Source organism: Somniosus microcephalus, chromosome 2, assembly GCF_052327205.1.
Source record: "Somniosus microcephalus isolate GS21.2 chromosome 2, FLI_Smic_1.0, whole genome shotgun sequence".
In the NCBI taxonomy this organism is placed as follows: domain Eukaryota; kingdom Metazoa; phylum Chordata; class Chondrichthyes; order Squaliformes; family Somniosidae; genus Somniosus; species Somniosus microcephalus.
The window spans coordinates 390,774,464-390,795,302 of NC_140988.1; the positions used below are offsets into that span (position 1 = coordinate 390,774,464).

General features: G+C 51.2%; 1 protein-coding gene across 5 annotated transcripts in view; it reads right to left on the reverse strand.

The window, feature by feature from the left end:
• The window catches only part of LOC147123873 (disintegrin and metalloproteinase domain-containing protein 12-like), a 566,371-nt gene that overhangs the window by 140,093 nt on the left and 405,439 nt on the right, over window positions 1-20,839 (reverse strand). For 4 of the 5 annotated variants that reach the window (XM_085976457.1, XM_085976448.1, XM_085976447.1 and 1 more), the window contains exon 22: window positions 9,694-9,774. The exons of the other annotated variant lie outside the window; for it this stretch is intronic. In XM_085976457.1, the coding sequence (XP_085832583.1) occupies window positions 9,694-9,774 (81 nt within the window). The remainder of the gene's footprint in view (window positions 1-9,693; window positions 9,775-20,839) is intronic. 5 annotated transcript variants of the gene reach the window in all.

Here is a 20,839-nt window from a genome sequence, read left to right on the forward strand (position 1 = left end):
TAAAAGGAGGGCACCGGGCACTGAGTACGCTGTTCCCTGGACATTATACCAAGTAAAAGGAGGGCACCGGGCACTGAGTACGCTGTTCCCTGGACATTATACCAAGTAAAAGGAGGGCACCGGGCACTGAGTACGCTGTTCCCTGGACATTATACCAAGTAAAAGGAGGGCACCGGGCACTGAGTACGCTGTTCCCTGGACATTACACCAAGTAAAAGGAGGGCACCGGGCACTGAGTACGCTGTTCCCTGGACATTATACCAAGTAAAAGGAGGGCACCGGGCACTGAGTGTGCTGTTCCCTGGACATTATACCAAGTAAAAGGAGGGCACCGGGCACTGAGTGTGCTGTTCCCTGGACATTACACCAAGTAAAAGGGGGGCACCGGGCACTGAGTACGCTGTTCCCTGGACATTACACCAAGTAAAAGGAGGGCACCGGGCACTGAGTGTGCTGTTCCCTGGACATTACACCAAGTAAAAGGAGGGCACCGGGCACTGAGTACGCTGTTCCCTGGACATTACACCAAGTAAAAGGAGGGCACCGGGCACTGAGTATGCTGTTCCCTGGACATTATACCAAGTAAAAGGAGGGCACCGGGCACTGAGTGTGCTGTTCCCTGGACATTACACCAAGTAAAAGGAGGGCACTGGGCACTGAGTGTGCTGTTCCCTGGACATTACACCAAGTAAAAGGAGGGCACCGGGCACTGAGTACGCTGTTCCCTGGACATTACACCAAGTAAAAGGAGGGCACCAGGCACTGAGTGTGCTGTTCCCTGGACATTACACCAAGTAAAAGGAGGGCACCGGGCACTGAGTGTGCTGTTCCCTGGACATTACACCAAGTAAAAGGAGGGCACCAGGCACTGAGTACGCTGTTCCCTGGACATTACACCAAGTAAAAGGAGGGCACCGGGCACTGAGTGTGCTGTTCCCTGGACATTACACCAAGTAAAAGGAGGGCACCAGGCACTGAGTACGCTGTTCCCTGGACATTACACCAAGTAAAAGGAGGGCACTGGGCACTGAGTACGCTGTTCCCTGGACATTACACCAAGTAAAAGGAGGGCACCGGGCACTGAGTGTGCTGTTCCCTGGACATTACACCAAGTAAAAGGAGGGCACCGGGCACTGAGTACGCTGTTCCCTGGACATTACACCAAGTAAAAGGAGGGCACCGGGCACTGAGTGTGCTGTTCCCTGGACATTACACCAAGTAAAAGGAGGGCACCAGGCACTGAGTACGCTGTTCCCTGGACATTACACCAAGTAAAAGGAGGGCACTGGGCACTGAGTACGCTGTTCCCTGGACATTACACCAAGTAAAAGGAGGGCACCGGGCACTGAGTACACTGTTCCCTGGACATTACACCAAGTAAAAGGAGGGCACCGGGCACTGAGTGTGCTGTTCCCTGGACATTACACCAAGTAAAAGGAGGGCACCGGGCACTGAGTACGCTGTTCGCTGGACATTACACCAAGTAAAAGGAGGGCACCGGGCACTGAGTACGCTGTTCGCTGGACATTACACCAAGTAAAAGGAGGGCACCGGGCACTGAGTGTGCTGTTCCCTGGACATTACACCAAGTAAAAGGAGGGCACCGGGCACTGAGTACGCTGTTCCCTGGACATTACACCAAGTAAAAGGAGGGCACCGGGCACTGAGTACGCTGTTCCCTGGACATTACACCAAGTAAAAGGAGGGCACCGGGCACTGAGTGTGCTGTTCGCTGGACATTACACCAAGTAAAAGGAGGGCACCGGGCACTGAGTACGCTGTTCCCTGGACATTACACCAAGTAAAAGGAGGGCTCCGGGCACTGAGTGTGCTGTTCCCTGGACATTACACCAAGTAAAAGGAGGGCACCGGGCACTGAGTACGCTGTTCGCTGGACATTACACCAAGTAAAAGGAGGGCACCGGGCACTGAGTGTGCTGTTCGCTGGACATTACACCAAGTAAAAGGAGGGCACCGGGCACTGAGTACGCTGTTCCCTGGACATTATACCAAGTAAAAGGAGGGCACCGGGCACTGAGTACGCTGTTCCCTGGACATTACACCAAGTAAAAGGAGGGCACCGGGCACTGAGTACGCTGTTCGCTGGACATTACACCAAGTAAAAGGAGGGCACCGGGCACTGAGTACGCTGTTCCCTGGACATTACACCAAGTAAAAGGAGGGCACCGGGCACTGAGTACGCTGTTCCCTGGACATTACACCAAGTAAAAGGAGGGCACCGGGCACTGAGTGTGCTGTTCGCTGGACATTACACCAAGTAAAAGGAGGGCACCGGGCACTGAGTACGCTGTTCCCTGGACATTATACCAAGTAAAAGGAGGGCACCGGGCACTGAGTACGCTGTTCCCTGGACATTACACCAAGTAAAAGGAGGGCACCGGGCACTGAGTACGCTGTTCCCTGGACATTACACCAAGTAAAAGGAGGGCACCGGGCACTGAGTGTGCTGTTCCCTGGACATTACACCAAGTAAAAGGAGGGCACCGGGCACTGAGTACGCTGTTCCCTGGACATTACACCAAGTAAAAGGAGGGCACCGGGCACTGAGTACGCTGTTCGCTGGACATTACACCAAGTAAAAGGAGGGCACCGGGCACTGAGTACGCTGTTCCCTGGACATTACACCAAGTAAAAGGAGGGCACCAGGCACTGAGTGTGCTGTTCCCTGGACATTACACCAAGTAAAAGGAGGGCACCGGGCACTGAGTGTGCTGTTCCCTGGACATTACACCAAGTAAAAGGAGGGCACCGGGCACTGAGTACGCTGTTCCCTGGACATTACACCAAGTAAAAGGAGGGCACCGGGCACTGAGTGTGCTGTTCCCTGGACATTACACCAAGTAAAAGGAGGGCACCGGGCACTGAGTGTGCTGTTCGCTGGACATTACACCAAGTAAAAGGAGGGCACCGGGCACTGAGTACGCTGTTCGCTGGACATTACACCAAGTAAAAGGAGGGCACCGGGCACTGAGTGTGCTGTTCGCTGGACATTACACCAAGTAAAAGGAGGGCACCGGGCACTGAGTACGCTGTTCGCTGGACATTACACCAAGTAAAAGGAGGGCACCGGGCACTGAGTGTGCTGTTCGCTGGACATTACACCAAGTAAAAGGAGGGCACCGGGCACTGAGTGTGCTGTTCCCTGGACATTACACCAAGTAAAAGGAGGGCACCGGGCACTGAGTACGCTGTTCGCTGGACATTACACCAAGTAAAAGGGGCTGGACATTACACCAAGTAAAAGGAGGGCACCGGGCACTGAGTACGCTGTTCCCTGGACATTACACCAAGTAAAAGGAGGGCACCGGGCACTGAGTACGCTGTTCCCTGGACATTACACCAAGTAAAAGGAGGGCACCGGGCACTGAGTACGCTGTTCCCTGGACATTACACCAAGTAAAAGGAGGGCACCGGGCACTGAGTATGCTGTTCCCTGGACATTACACCAAGTAAAAGGAGGGCACCGGGCACTGAGTACGCTGTTCCCTGGACGTTACACCAAGTAAAAGGAGGGCACCGGGCACTGAGTACGCTGTTCGCTGGACATTACACCAAGTAAAAGGAGGGCACCGGGCACTGAGTACGCTGTTCCCTGGACATTACACCAAGTAAAAGGAGGGCACCGGGCACTGAGTACGCTGTTCGCTGGACATTACACCAAGTAAAAGGAGGGCACCGGGCACTGAGTACGCTGTTCCCTGGACATTACACCAAGTAAAAGGAGGGCACCGGGCACTGAGTACGCTGTTCCCTGGACATTACACCAAGTAAAAGGAGGGCACCGGGCACTGAGTACGCTGTTCCCTGGACATTACACCAAGTAAAAGGAGGGCACCGGGCACTGAGTGTGCTGTTCCCTGGACATTACACCAAGTAAAAGGAGGGCACCGGGCACTGAGTACGCTGTTCCCTGGACATTACACCAAGTAAAAGGAGGGCACCGGGCACTGAGTACGCTGTTCCCTGGACATTACACCAAGTAAAAGGAGGGCACCGGGCACTGAGTGTGCTGTTCCCTGGACATTACACCAAGTAAAAGGAGGGCACCGGGCACTGAGTGTGCTGTTCCCTGGACATTACACCAAGTAAAAGGAGGGCACCGGGCACTGAGTGTGCTGTTCCCTGGACATTACACCAAGTAAAAGGAGGGCACCGGGCACTGAGTACGCTGTTCCCTGGACATTACACCAAGTAAAAGGAGGGCACCGGGCACTGAGTGTGCTGTTCCCTGGACATTACACCAAGTAAAAGGAGGGCACCGGGCACTGAGTGTGCTGTTCGCTGGACATTACACCAAGTAAAAGGAGGGCACCGGGCACTGAGTACGCTGTTCCCTGGACATTACACCAAGTAAAAGGAGGGCACCGGGCACTGAGTACGCTGTTCCCTGGACATTACACCAAGTAAAAGGAGGGCACCGGGCACTGAGTACGCTGTTCCCTGGACATTACACCAAGTAAAAGGAGGGCACCGGGCACTGAGTGTGCTGTTCCCTGGACATTACACCAAGTAAAAGGAGGGCACCGGGCACTGAGTGTGCTGTTCCCTGGACATTACACCAAGTCAAAGGAGGGCACCGGGCACTGAGTGTGCTGTTCCCTGGACATTACACCAAGTAAAAGGAGGGCACCGGGCACTGAGTACGCTGTTCGCTGGACATTACACCAAGTAAAAGGAGGGCACCGGGCACTGAGTGTGCTGTTCGCTGGACATTACACCAAGTAAAAGGAGGGCACCGGGCACTGAGTACGCTGTTCCCTGGACATTACACCAAGTAAAAGGAGGGCACCGGGCACTGAGTACGCTGTTCCCTGGACATTACACCAAGTAAAAGGAGGGCACCGGGCACTGAGTGTGCTGTTCCCTGGACATTACACCAAGTAAAAGGAGGGCACCGGGCACTGAGTACGCTGTTCCCTGGACATTACACCAAGTAAAAGGAGGGCACCGGGCACTGAGTGTGCTGTTCCCTGGACATTACACCAAGTAAAAGGAGGGCACCGGGCACTGAGTACGCTGTTCCCTGGACATTATACCAAGTAAAAGGAGGGCACCGGGCACTGAGTACGCTGTTCCCTGGACATTACACCAAGTAAAAGGAGGGCACCGGGCACTGAGTACGCTGTTCCCTGGACATTACACCAAGTAAAAGGAGGGCACCGGGCACTGAGTACGCTGTTCCCTGGACATTACACCAAGTAAAAGGAGGGCACCGGGCACTGAGTACGCTGTTCCCTGGACATTACACCAAGTAAAAGGAGGGCACCGGGCACTGAGTACGCTGTTCCCTGGACATTACACCAAGTAAAAGGAGGGCACCGGGCACTGAGTACGCTGTTCCCTGGACATTACACCAAGTAAAAGGAGGGCACTGGGCACTGAGTACGCTGTTCCCTGGACATTACACCAAGTAAAAGGAGGGCACCGGGCACTGAGTACGCTGGACATTACACCAAGTAAAAGGAGGGCACCGGGCACTGAGTACGCTGTTCCCTGGACATTACACCAAGTAAAAGGAGGGCACCGGGCACTGAGTACGCTGTTCGCTGGACATTACACCAAGTAAAAGGAGGGCACCGGGCACTGAGTGTGCTGTTCGCTGGACATTACACCAAGTAAAAGGAGGGCACCGGGCACTGAGTACGCTGTTCGCTGGACATTACACCAAGTAAAAGGAGGGCACCGGGCACTGAGTACGCTGTTCGCTGGACATTACACCAAGTAAAAGGAGGGCACCGGGCACTGAGTACGCTGTTCCCTGGACATTACACCAAGTAAAAGGAGGGCACCGGGCACTGAGTACGCTGTTCCCTGGACATTACACCAAGTAAAAGGAGGGCACCGGGCACTGAGTACGCTGTTCCCTGGACATTACACCAAGTAAAAGGAGGGCACCGGGCACTGAGTGTGCTGTTCCCTGGACATTACACCAAGTAAAAGGAGGGCACCGGGCACTGAGTACGCTGTTCGCTGGACATTACACCAAGTAAAAGGAGGGCACCGGGCACTGAGTGTGCTGTTCGCTGGACATTACACCAAGTAAAAGGAGGGCACTGGGCACTGAGTACGCTGTTCCCTGGACATTACACCAAGTAAAAGGAGGGCACCGGGCACTGAGTGTGCTGTTCGCTGGACATTACACCAAGTAAAAGGAGGGCACCGGGCACTGAGTACGCTGTTCCCTGGACATTACACCAAGTAAAAGGAGGGCACCGGGCACTGAGTACGCTGTTCCCTGGACATTATACCAAGTAAAAGGAGGGCACCGGGCACTGAGTACGCTGTTCCCTGGACATTACACCAAGTAAAAGGAGGGCACCGGGCACTGAGTACGCTGTTCCCTGGACATTACACCAAGTAAAAGGAGGGCACCGGGCACTGAGTGTGCTGTTCCCTGGACATTACACCAAGTAAAAGGAGGGCACCGGGCACTGAGTACGCTGGACATTACACCAAGTAAAAGGAGGGCACCGGGCACTGAGTACGCTGTTCGCTGGACATTACACCAAGTAAAAGGAGGGCACCGGGCACTGAGTACGCTGTTCGCTGGACATTACACCAAGTAAAAGGAGGGCACCGGGCACTGAGTGTGCTGTTCGCTGGACATTACACCAAGTAAAAGGAGGGCACCGGGCACTGAGTACGCTGTTCGCTGGACATTACACCAAGTAAAAGGAGGGCACCGGGCACTGAGTGTGCTGTTCGCTGGACATTACACCAAGTAAAAGGAGGGCACCGGGCACTGAGTACGCTGTTCCCTGGACATTACACCAAGTAAAAGGAGGGCACCGGGCACTGAGTACGCTGTTCCCTGGACATTACACCAAGTAAAAGGAGGGCACCGGGCACTGAGTACGCTGTTCCCTGGACATTATACCAAGTAAAAGGAGGGCACCGGGCACTGAGTACGCTGTTCGCTGGACATTACACCAAGTAAAAGGAGGGCACCGGGCACTGAGTACGCTGTTCCCTGGACATTACACCAAGTAAAAGGAGGGCACCGGGCACTGAGTACGCTGTTCCCTGGACATTACACCAAGTAAAAGGAGGGCACCGGGCACTGAGTGTGCTGTTCCCTGGACATTACACCAAGTAAAAGGAGGGCACCGGGCACTGAGTACGCTGGACATTACACCAAGTAAAAGGAGGGCACCGGGCACTGAGTACGCTGGACATTACACCAAGTAAAAGGAGGGCACCGGGCACTGAGTGTGCTGTTCCCTGGACATTACACCAAGTAAAAGGAGGGCACCGGGCACTGAGTACGCTGTTCCCTGGACATTACACCAAGTAAAAGGAGGGCACCGGGCACTGAGTACGCTGTTCCCTGGACATTACACCAAGTAAAAGGAGGGCACCGGGCACTGAGTACGCTGTTCGCTGGACATTACACCAAGTAAAAGGAGGGCACCGGGCACTGAGTACGCTGTTCCCTGGACATTACACCAAGTAAAAGGAGGGCACCGGGCACTGAGTACGCTGTTCCCTGGACATTACACCAAGTAAAAGGAGGGCACCGGGCACTGAGTACGCTGTTCCCTGGACATTACACCAAGTAAAAGGAGGGCACCGGGCACTGAGTGTGCTGTTCCCTGGACATTACACCAAGTAAAAGGAGGGCACCGGGCACTGAGTACGCTGTTCCCTGGACATTACACCAAGTAAAAGGAGGGCACCGGGCACTGAGTACGCTGTTCCCTGGACATTACACCAAGTAAAAGGAGGGCACCGGGCACTGAGTACGCTGTTCCCTGGACATTACACCAAGTAAAAGGAGGGCACCGGGCACTGAGTACGCTGTTCCCTGGACATTACACCAAGTAAAAGGAGGGCACCGGGCACTGAGTACGCTGTTCCCTGGACATTACACCAAGTAAAAGGAGGGCACCGGGCACTGAGTGTGCTGTTCCCTGGACATTACACCAAGTAAAAGGAGGGCACCGGGCACTGAGTGTGCTGTTCCCTGGACATTACACCAAGTAAAAGGAGGGCACCGGGCACTGAGTACGCTGTTCCCTGGACATTACACCAAGTAAAAGGAGGGCACCGGGCACTGAGTACGCTGTTCCCTGGACATTACACCAAGTAAAAGGAGGGCACCGGGCACTGAGTACGCTGTTCCCTGGACATTACACCAAGTAAAAGGAGGGCACCGGGCACTGAGTGTGCTGTTCCCTGGACATTACACCAAGTAAAAGGAGGGCACCGGGCACTGAGTGTGCTGTTCCCTGGACATTACACCAAGTAAAAGGAGGGCACCAGGCACTGAGTGCACTGTTGGCCCTTCACAGCTCTGCCTGCTCTGTGACTGATATCCTTTGTCTCTGGGTAGGAAGCCAGAATTAGGCATCAAATATTTTGGGAAGAATTTGCAAATTTAAATTTAATGGGCAGGGGTTGGTGGATAGGCTCCAAATATGTGATTACAGCTAATTATTAGAGCCTGTAGTCCTTAATTCAGATGATAAGATGACCTTTTAAGGCATTAGTGTGCACTGGATCACTGAGCTGAACTCTTCAGGACACCAGTGGGTGATTTGGAAATAGAGCTGGAGGGAGAGAGATCCAATTTGCAGATGATACTGAAATAAGAGGCAGAGTAAAAAGTTCTGAGGACCAAAGGAAGCTGCAAGGGGATATTGATAAGGTGGTGAAATGGGTAAATAAAGTGGCAGATGGAACTGAATGTCAGTAACTGTGAGGTGGTTAAAATCATGAAAGGATGGGACAGAGTAGATAGAAACAGTCTGTTTCCAGTGATTGAAAATGAAGGGACATGGATATAAGATTAAATGCAAGGTATTTCGGACAGAGAGCAGCAGTGAGGTTATGGAATGCACTGCTGGAGTCTGTGACTGAACTAAAAGGGATGTCAACATTTAACAAAAGGTTAGAAAGGTGGCTGATGGAAAGGGGGATGAAGGGATAAGGGGAAAAAAGGTAGGTGATTGGAACATCTTCCGGTGTGGAGACAAACACCAACACGGACAGCTGAGGCCCAATGGCCTGCTTCTGTCTATGGCTCACTGAGCTCCAAGGTGCTCCAAGTGGAAGAGCGGATGAAGGAATACTGGAAAATCAAATTGGAATGACAACAGGTGAAATGAAGAGATTTTTTGGCTCAGTTCATTGAAGAGCTGTGACTGGAGAAGTCAAACTGGTATCAAAAATACAATGAAAAAGCAGCACAACTGGTGCAAAACAAACCCAGATCCTTCCACGAGCGATGGCATTAGGAGGTGGTTTAGTGCAGAGATTGGTAAACAGGGCGTTAGTGCATGCTTCAGGTGATAACAGCAGTCAAAATAGAATGCCCTGATCTTGTGGGTTATGTGCTTGACTGGCTGGCTCACTCACTAATTCAGGTTTGGTAACGAATGATTACTGTGAACTGGTAGACCGAGATACGAGCAGATGGGATGAGCGCTATTTCACGAGAGCAAATCTCATATTCTTGACAGCCAGTCTGCCTTTGTCACGAGGCGACTCCAGCACATCTCGATGCATCAGTTCCAGGGCAGTGCTTACAGAGCCTGGGATGAGGCTGTTTGCCTCACTGCTCCCTAACCTGGAGGTGAAACATGGGGTGCTTTGATCTAAGAGGATGGGGGGAAAACAGGGGGGAAGCTCCTCCTCAGCAAAAGCAACAGAGTTGGATGGGAGTTTCCGTACCTTGCACTGGGCCAGACGCTGGTGTTCTACGGGAAGGTAATACACCACCTTTAAAAATAAGACGAGTTCCGTAAGGTCCTGCTGTAAAATGAACAGAAGCCACCGTCAGAATACCACCCCTGATGCCTACGCCTGATCTGCGGGTCAGAACGGGGCAGAGAGACTATGTCAATGTCACTGAAATCAGATGACCCTCCCTCCTGAGAGAAACAGAGAAACAACAGAAGAAAGCACAAAAAATTCAGACTATCCCACACACCGCAGTGAACACAGATCAGACTATCCCACACACGGCAGTGTGAGCACAGATCAGACTATCCCACACACGGCAGTGAACACAGATCAGACTATCCCACACACTGCAGTGTGAGCACAGATCAGACTATCCCACACACCGCAGTGTGAGCACAGATCAGACTATCCCACACACCGCAGTGTGAGCACAGATCAGACTATCCCACACACCGCAGTGTGAACACAGATCAGACTATCCCACACACCGCAGTGTGAACACAGATCAGACTATCCCACACACCGCAGTGAACACAGATCAGACTATCCCACACACCGCAGTGTGAACACAGATCAGACTATCCCACACACCGCAGTGAACACAGATCAGACTATCCCACACACCGCAGTGTGAACACAGATCAGACTATCCCACACACCGCAGTGTGAACACAGATCAGACTATCCCACACACCGCAGTGTGAGCACAGATCAGACTATCCCACACACCGCAGTGTGAGCACAGATCAGACTATCCCACACACTGCAGTGTGAACACAGATCAGACTATCCCACACACTGCAGTGTGAGCACAGATCAGACTATCCCACACACCGCAGTGTGAGCACAGATCAGACTATCCCACACACTGCAGTGTGAACACAGATCAGACTATCCCACACACCGCAGTGTGAGCACAGATCAGACTATCCCACACACCGCAGTGTGAGCACAGATCAGACTATCCCACACACCGCAGTGAACACAGATCAGACTATCCCACACACGGCAGTGTGAGCACAGATCAGACTATCCCACACACCGCAGTGAACACAGATCAGACTATCCCACACACGGCAGTGTGAGCACAGATCAGACTATCCCACACACCGCAGTGTGAACACAGATCAGACTATCCCACACACGGCAGTGTGAGCACAGATCAGACTATCCCACACACCGCAGTGAACACAGATCAGACTATCCCACACACCGCAGTGAACACAGATCAGACTATCCCACACACGGCAGTGTGAGCACAGATCAGACTATCCCACACACGGCAGTGAACACAGATCAGACTATCCCACACACGGCAGTGTGAGCACAGATCAGACTATCCCACACACCGCAGTGAACACAGATCAGACTATCCCACACACCGCAGTGTGAGCACAGATCAGACTATCCCACACACCGCAGTGTGAACACAGATCAGACTATCCCACACACGGCAGTGTGAGCACAGATCAGACTATCCCACACACCGCAGTGAACACAGATCAGACTATCCCACACACCGCAGTGTGAGCACAGATCAGACTATCCCACACACGGCAGTGTGAGCACAGATCAGACTATCCCACACACGGCAGTGAACACAGATCAGACTATCCCACACATGGCAGTGAACACAGATCAGACTAGGCCACACACCGCAGTGAACACAGATCAGACTATCCCACACACTGCAGTGAACACAGATCAGACTATCCCACACACTGCAGTGAACACAGATCAGACTATCCCACACACCGCAGTGTGAGCACAGATCAGACTATCCCACACACCGCAGTGTGAGCACAGATCAGACTATCCCACACACCGCAGTGAACACAGATCAGACTATCCCACACACCGCAGTGTGAGCACAGATCAGACTATCCCACACACCGCAGTGTGAACACAGATCAGACTATCCCACACACGGCAGTGTGAGCACAGATCAGACTATCCCACACACCGCAGTGAACACAGATCAGACTATCCCACACACCGCAGTGTGAGCACAGATCAGACTATCCCACACACGGCAGTGAACACAGATCAGACTATCTCACACACCGCAGTGCGAACACAGATCAGACTATCCCACACACCGCAGTGAACACAGATCAGACTATCCCACACACGGCAGTGTGAACACAGATCAGACTATCCCACACACCGCAGTGAACACAGATCAGACTATCTCACACACCGCAGTGCGAACACAGATCAGACTATCCCACACACCGCAGTGAACACAGATCAGACTATCCCACACACTGCAGTGAACACAGATCAGACTATCCCACACACCGCAGTGTGAACACAGATCAGACTATCCCACACACCGCAGTGTGAACACAGATCAGACTATCTCACACACCGCAGTGCGAACACAGATCAGACTATCCCACACACCGCAGTGAACACAGATCAGACTATCCCACACACTGCAGTGAACACAGATCAGACTATCCCACACACCGCAGTGTGAACACAGATCAGACTATCCCACACACCGCAGTGAACACAGATCAGACTATCCCACACACTGCAGTGAACACAGATCAGACTATCCCACACACCGCAGTGTAAACACAGATCAGACTATCCCACACACCGCAGTGAACACAGATCAGACTATCCCACACACCGCAGTGAACACAGATCAGACTATCCCACACACCGCAGTGTGAACACAGATTAGACTATCCCACACACCGCAGTGAACACAGATCAGACTATCCCACACACCGCAGTGAACACAGATCAGACTATCCCACACACGGCAGTGTGAGCACAGATCAGACTATCCCACACACGGCAGTGAACACAGATCAGACTATCCCACACACGGCAGTGTGAGCACAGATCAGACTATCCCACACACCGCAGTGAACACAGATCAGACTATCCCACACACCGCAGTGTGAGCACAGATCAGACTATCCCACACACGGCAGTGTGAGCACAGATCAGACTATCCCACACACGGCAGTGAACACAGATCAGACTATCCCACACATGGCAGTGAACACAGATCAGACTATCTCACACACCGCAGTGTGAACACAGATCAGACTATCCCACACACCGCAGTGAACACAGATCAGACTATCCCACACACTGCAGTGAACACAGATCAGACTATCCCACACACCGCAGTGTGAACACAGATCAGACTATCCCACACACGGCAGTGAACACAGATCAGACTATCCCACACACCGCAGTGTGAGCACAGATCAGACTATCCCACACACCGCAGTGTGAGCACAGATCAGACTATCCCACACACCGCAGTGAACACAGATCAGACTATCCCACACACCGCAGTGTGAGCACAGATCAGACTATCCCACACACCGCAGTGTGAACACAGATCAGACTATCCCACACACGGCAGTGTGAGCACAGATCAGACTATCCCACACACCGCAGTGAACACAGATCAGACTATCTCACACACCGCAGTGCGAACACAGATCAGACTATCCCACACACCGCAGTGAACACAGATCAGACTATCCCACACACCGCAGTGTGAGCACAGATCAGACTATCCCACACACGGCAGTGAACACAGATCAGACTATCCCACACACCGCAGTGAACACAGATCAGACTATCTCACACACCGCAGTGCGAACACAGATCAGACTATCCCACACACCGCAGTGAACACAGATCAGACTATCCCACACACTGCAGTGAACACAGATCAGACTATCCCACACACCGCAGTGTAAACACAGATCAGACTATCCCACACACCGCAGTGTGAACACAGATCAGACTATCCCACACACCGCAGTGTGAACACAGATCAGACTATCCCACACACCGCAGTGAACACAGATCAGACTATCCCACACACTGCAGTGAACACAGATCAGACTATTCCACACACCGCAGTGTAAACACAGATCAGACTATCCCACACACCGCAGTGAACACAGATCAGACTATCCCACACACCGCAGTGAACACAGATCAGACTATCCCACACACTGCAGTGAACACAGATCAGACTATTCCACACACCGCAGTGTAAACACAGATCAGACTATCCCACACACCGCAGTGAACACAGATCAGACTATCCCACACACCGCAGTGAACACAGATCAGACTATCCCACACACCGCAGTGTGAACACAGATCAGACTATCCCACACACCGCAGTGTGAGCACAGATCAGACTATCCCACACACCGCAGTGAACACAGATCAGACTATCCCACACACCGCAGTGAACACAGATCAGACTATCCCACACACCGCAGTGAACACAGATCAGACTATCCCACACACCGCAGTGAACACAGATCAGACTATCCCACACACCGCAGTGTGAACACAGATCAGACTATCCCACACACCGCAGTGAACACAGATCAGACTATCCCACACACTGCAGTGTGAACACAGATCAGACTATCCCACACACCGCAGTGTGAACACAGATCAGACTATCCCACACACCACAGTGTGAACACAGATCAGACTATCCCACACACCACAGTGTGAACACAGATCAGACTATCCCACACACCGCAGTGAACACAGATCAGACTATCCCACACACCACAGTGTGAGCACAGATCAGACTATCCCACACACCACAGTGTGAACACAGATCAGACTATCCCACACACCGCAGTGAACACAGATCAGACTATCCCACACACCGCAGTGTGAACACAGATCAGACTATCCCACACACCGCAGTGAACACAGATCAGACTATCCCACACACCGCAGTGAACACAGATCAGACTATCCCACACACCGCAGTGTGAACACAGATCAGACTATCCCACACACCGCAGTGTGAACACAGATCAGACTATCCCACACCGCAGTGTGAACACAGATCAGACTATCCCACACACCGCAGTGAACACAGATCAGACTATCCCACACACCGCAGTGAACACAGACCAGACTATCCCACACACCGCAGTGTGAACACAGATCAGACTATCCCACACACCGCAGTGTGAGCACAGATCAAACTATCCCACACACCGCAGTGTGAACACAGATCAGACTATCCCACACACCGCAGTGTGAGCACAGATCAAACTATCCCACACACTGCAGTGTGAACACAGATCAGACTATCCCACACACCGCAGTGTGAACACAGATCAGACTATCCCACACACCGCAGTGTGAACACAGATCAGACTATCCCACACACCGCAGTGTGAACACAGATCAGACTATCCCACACACCGCAGTGTGAACACAGATCAGACTATCCCACACACCGCAGTGTGAGCACAGATCAGACTATCCCACACACCGCAGTGTGAACACAGATCAGACTATCCCACACACCGCAGTGTGAACACAGATCAGACTATCCCACACACCGCAGTGTGAACACAGATCAGACTATCCCACACACCGCAGTGTGAACACAGATCAGACTATCCCATACACCGCAGTGAACACAGATCAGACTATCCCACACACCGCAGTGTGAGCACAGATCAGACTATCCCACACACCGCAGCATGAACACAGATCAGACTATCCCACACACCGCAGTGTGAACACAGATCAGACTATCCCACACACCGCAGTGAACACAGATCAGACTATCCCACACACCGCAGTGAACACAGATCAGACTATTCCACACACCGCAGTGAACACAGACTATCCCACACACTGCAGTGAACACAGATCAGACTATCCCACACACTGCAGTGTGAACACAGATCAGACTATCCCACACACCGCAGTGTGAACACAGATCAGACTATCCCACACACCACAGTGAACACAGATCAGACTATTCCACACACCGCAGTGAACACAGACTATCCCACACACTGCAGTGAACACAGATCAGACTATCCCACACACTGCAGTGTGAACACAGATCAGACTATCCCACACACCGCAGTGTGAACACAGATCAGACTATCCCACACACCGCAGTGAACACAGATCAGACTATCCCACACACTGCAGTGTGAACACAGATCAGACTATCCCACACACCGCAGTGTGAACACAGATCAGACTATCCCACACACCGCAGTGTGAACACAGATCAGACTATCCCACACACCGCAGTGTGAACACAGATCAGACTATCCCACACACCGCAGTGTGAACACAGATCAGACTATCCCACACACCGCAGTGTAAACACAGATCAGACTATCCCACACACCGCAGTGTGAACACAGATCAGACTATCCCACACACCGCAGTGAACACAGATCAGACTATCCCACACACTGCAGTGTGAAACACAGATCAGAATATCCCACACACCGCAGTGTGAACGCAGATCAGACTATCCCACACACCGCAGTGTGAACACAGATCAGACTATCCCACACACCGCAGTAATAGGGATAGTGAATAATTTTAGACAGTATATGTATATTCGGACTGTGATGGCTCTTTTCACCATGAGTATAAGAGTTACTGAAGCTAACACTGAAAATAGATTGATAGAATCTTACACACAGGAGGGCTTCCGGCCCACCGTGCCTGTGCCGGCAGTTACAAAAGACTAAAGACGGAAGAAGCCCTAGAGGAGTATAAAAAGTGCAGGGGCATACTTAAAAAAGAAATTAGGAGGGCGAGGAGGGGGCCATGAAATAACATTGGCGAGCAAAATAAAGGAAAATCCTAAGATGTTTTTATAAGTATATTAAGGGCAAGAGGATAACCAGGGAAAGGGTAGGGCCCATTAGGGACCAAAGTGGCAATCTGTGTGTAGAGCCAGATGATGTAGGCGGGGTTTTAAATGAATTTTTTGCATCTGTGTTCACTATGGAGAAAGACGATGCGGACATAGAAATCGGGCAAGGGGACTGTGACATACTTGAACATATTAGCATCGAGAGGGAGGAGGTGCTAGCGGTTTTAGCAGGCCAAAAAGTGGATAAATCCCCAGGCCCGGACGAGATGTATCCCAGGCTGCTGTGGGAGGCAAAGGAGGAGATTGCAGGGGCTCTGACACAAATTTTCAGAACCTCTCTGGCCACAGGGGATGTACCAGGGGACTGGAGAACAGCTAATGTAGTACCATTATACAAGAAGGGTAGCAGGGATAAACCAGGGAATTACAGGCCAGTGAGCCTAACATCTGTGGTAGGGAAATTATTGGAAAAAATTCTGAGGGACAAAATTAGTCTCCACTTGGAGAGGCAAGGATTAATCGGGGATAGTCAGCATGGCTTTGTCAAGGGTAAATCATGTCTGACAAATCTGATTGAATTTTTCGAGGGGGTGACTAGGGGGGTGGATGAGGGAAATGCTGTGGATGTGGTTTACATGGACTTCAGTAAAGCTTTTGACAAAGTCCCGCATAGGAGACTGGTCAAGAAGGTAAGAGCCCATGGGATCCAGGGTGCCTTGGCGCGTTGGATCCTAAACTGGCTGAGTGGCAGGAGGCAGAGGGTGATGGTCGAAGGTTGCTTTTGTGACTGGAAGCCTGTGTCCAGTGGGGTACCTCAGGGATCGGTGCTGGGTCCCTTGTTGTTTGTGATTTACATAAATGATTTGGATGAGAATGTGAAAGGTATGATCAGTAAGTTCGCAGATGACACGAAAATTGGTGGGGTGGTATATTGCGAGGAGGAAAGCCTCAGGCTACAGGACGATATAAACGGGTTGGTCAGATGGGCGGAAAAGTGGCAAATGGAATTTAACCCTGAAAAGTGCGAGGTGATGCATTTTGGACGGACAAATAAGGCAAGGGAATACACAATGAGTGGTAGGACCCTAGGAAGTACAGAGGGTCAGAGGGACCTTGGTGTACATGTACATAGATCCCTGAAGGCAGCGGAACAGGTAGATAAGGTGGTTAAAAAGGCATATGGGATACTTGCCTTCATTAGCCGAGGCATAGAATATAAGAGCAGGGAGGTTATGATGGAGCTGTACAAAACGCTGGTGAGGCCACAGCTGGAGTACTGTGTGCAGTTCTGGTCGCCTCACTATAGGAAGGATGTGATTGCTTTGGAGAGGATGCAGAGAAGATTCACCAGGATGTTACCTGGGATGGAGCGCCTCAGCTATGAAGAAAGACTAAACAGGCTGGGGTTGTTTTCCTTGGAGCAAAGAAGGCTGAGGGGGGACCTGATTGAGGTGTACAAAATGATGAGGGGCATAGATAGGGTAGACAAAGAGGAACTTTTCCCCTTAGTAGGGGGGTCAATAACAAGGGGGCATAGATTCAGGGTAAGGGGCAGGAGATTTAGAGGGGATTTGAGGAGGAACTTTTTCACCCAGAGGGTGGTTGGAACGTGGAACTCAATGCCTAAAAGGGTGGTAGAGGCAGGAACCCTCACAACATTCAAGAAGCATTTGGATGAGCACTTGAAATGCCATTGCATACAAGGCTATGGACCAAATGCTGGAAAATGGGATTAGACTGGACAGGGATGGATGGGCGGCGCAGACACGATGGGCCGAAGGGCCTCTTTCTGTGCTGTAAAACTCTATGACTCTATGACTTTGAAAGAGCCGTCCCATTAGTCCCACTTCCTCGCTCGCTCTCCATACCCTGCACATTTCTTCTTTTCAAGTATTTATCCAATTCTCTTTTATAAGTTACCACTGAATCTGCTTCCACCAGATTCCAGATCATAAAACCCATAAAAAAAGTCTCATCCTCGCCCTGCTGTTGCTTTTGCCAAATGCCTTAAACCTATGTCTTCTGGTTACCGAGCCTCCTGCCAGTGAAAACAGTTCCTCCTATTTACTCTACCAACACATTTCATAATTTCAAACACCCCTTTTAATTCTCCTCTCAACCTTCTCTGCTCTGACCCGAACAATCCCAGCTTCTCCAGTCTCTCCATGTAATTGAAGTCCCTCATTCCTGGTCCCATTCTCGGAAATCTCCTCTACACCCTCTCTCAGGCCTTGGCCTCCTCCCTGATGTGTGGTGGCCAGAATTAGACGTAATACTCCAGCTGGGGCCTAGCCAGAGTTTTATAATGGTTTAGCATAACCTCTTTTCTTTTGTACTCTACGTGCCTCTATTTATGAAGCCAAGGATCCCGTATGCTTTTTAACAGCCTTCTCAACTTGTTCTGCCACCGTCAAAGACTTGCACCTATACCCCCAGGGGTCTCTGTTCCTGCACCTCCCTTAAAATGGTCCCATTTCGTTTATATCGCCGCTTCTCATTCTTCCCACCAAAACACATCACTTCACACTTCTCAGCGTTAAATTTCATCCGCAATGTGTCCGCCCATTCCACCACCTGTCTCTGTCCTCCTGAAGTCTGTTACTATTCTCCTCACTGTTTATTACATTTCCAAGGTTTGTGCCATCTGCAAACTTTGCTATGATGCTGTGTATACCCAAGCCCAGGTCATTGATACATATCAAACAGAGCAGTGGTCCTAATACCACTGCCGTTTGAAATTCATAGACACAATATTAACTGCACGACCTTCATCAATCCTCTCCGTTACTTCAGCAAAGAACTCAGTCCAATTTATCAGACATGACTTGACTTTAACAAATTCATGCAGACTGTCACTTATTAACACACGTTTTTCCAAGTGACAATGAATGTTGTTGCGGATTATTGTCTCTGGAAGTTTCCCCAGCACCGACGTTAGGCTGGCCTGGAATTACCAGATTTATCCCTGGCCCCTTTTTTGAACAACGGTGTAACATTTGCAACCCTCCAGTCCTCTGGCACCACCCCTGTGTCTAAGAAAGGTTGTGGCCAGAGCCTCCACTATCTCCACCCTTCCGTCCCTCAATAACCTCGGATACCTCAGTAACATAGGATGCATCCCATCCATACCTGGTGACTTTTCTACTTTGAACACTGCCAAGCTTTTAAGTACCTCCTCTTTATCTATTTTTATCCTGACCAATTTCTCTAACGCCTCCTCCTTTACTGTGACATTGACAGTGTCCTCTTCTCTAGCGAGGACAGATACAAAGTACTCATTTAGTATAATAGCAAAATACTGCGGATGCTGGAAATCTGAAATAACAACAGAAAATGCTGGAAATACTCAGCAGGCCAGGCAGCATCCATGGAGAGAGAAACAGAGTTAACATTTCAGGTCTGGGACCCTTCATCAGAACTGGAAAAAGCTGGAGATGGAACAGATATTAAGCAGGTGCAGAGACAGGAGGGGGGTTTAGGAGGGGAGGAAGGCATTGAAAGAACATACTGCGCTTATGTAAGAGGCAGGAAAGATAAAATGTTGCAAATGGGAGTGGCAAAATCATACAGCATGAAAAATGGGGGCAGGGATTATTATCTGAAATTGTTGAACTCAATGTTGAGTCCGGCAGGCTGTAAAGTGCCCAATCGAAAGATGAGGTGCTGTTCCTCAAGCTTACGTTGAGCTTCATTGGAACAATGTAAGAAGCCGAGGACAGTGAGGTCCGAGTGTGAGCGAAGCGGAGAATTCAAGTGACAGGCGACCGGAAGCTCAGGGACTGAACGGAGGTGTTCCGCAAAGCGGTCACCCAATCTGCGTTTGGTCTCCCCAGTGTAGAGGAGACCGCATCGTGAGCAGTGAATACAGTATACTAGATTGCAAGAAGTACAAGTAAATCGCTGTTTCACCTGGAAGGGGTGTTTGGGGCACTGGACAGTGGGAAGGGAGGAGGTAAAAGGGCAGGTGTTACATCTCCTGCGCTTGCACGGGAAGGTGCCAGGCGAAGAAGGGCTGTTAGGGGTGATTGAGGAGTGGACCAGGGTGTTGCGGAGTGATTGGTCCCTTTGGAATGCTGAAAGGGGAGGTGAGGGGACGATGTGTTTGGTGGTGGGATCATGCTGGAGGTGGCAGAAATGGCGGAGGATGATCCGTTGAATGTGGAGGCTGGTGGGGTGAAAGGTGAGGACAAGGGGAACCCTATCGTGGTTCTGGGAGGGAGGGGAAGGGTTGAGAGCAGAAGTGCGGGAAATGGAACGGACAAGGTCAAGGGCCGTATAGTAATCTGGGATGTAATGCTTAAGTTATCCACCAGATGGAGACAAATAGTAAGGGATCACAATTATCAGTGTTTTAAGGTAATGTCCTGGCACACCACTTATTAAGGTAGTGGCATTGCATTCTGGGTATGACTCAGAGGTTCATCCTCCATCTTTTGCTCGTGCAGTAAGAAATAGAGTATCTTGCTGGCAGCC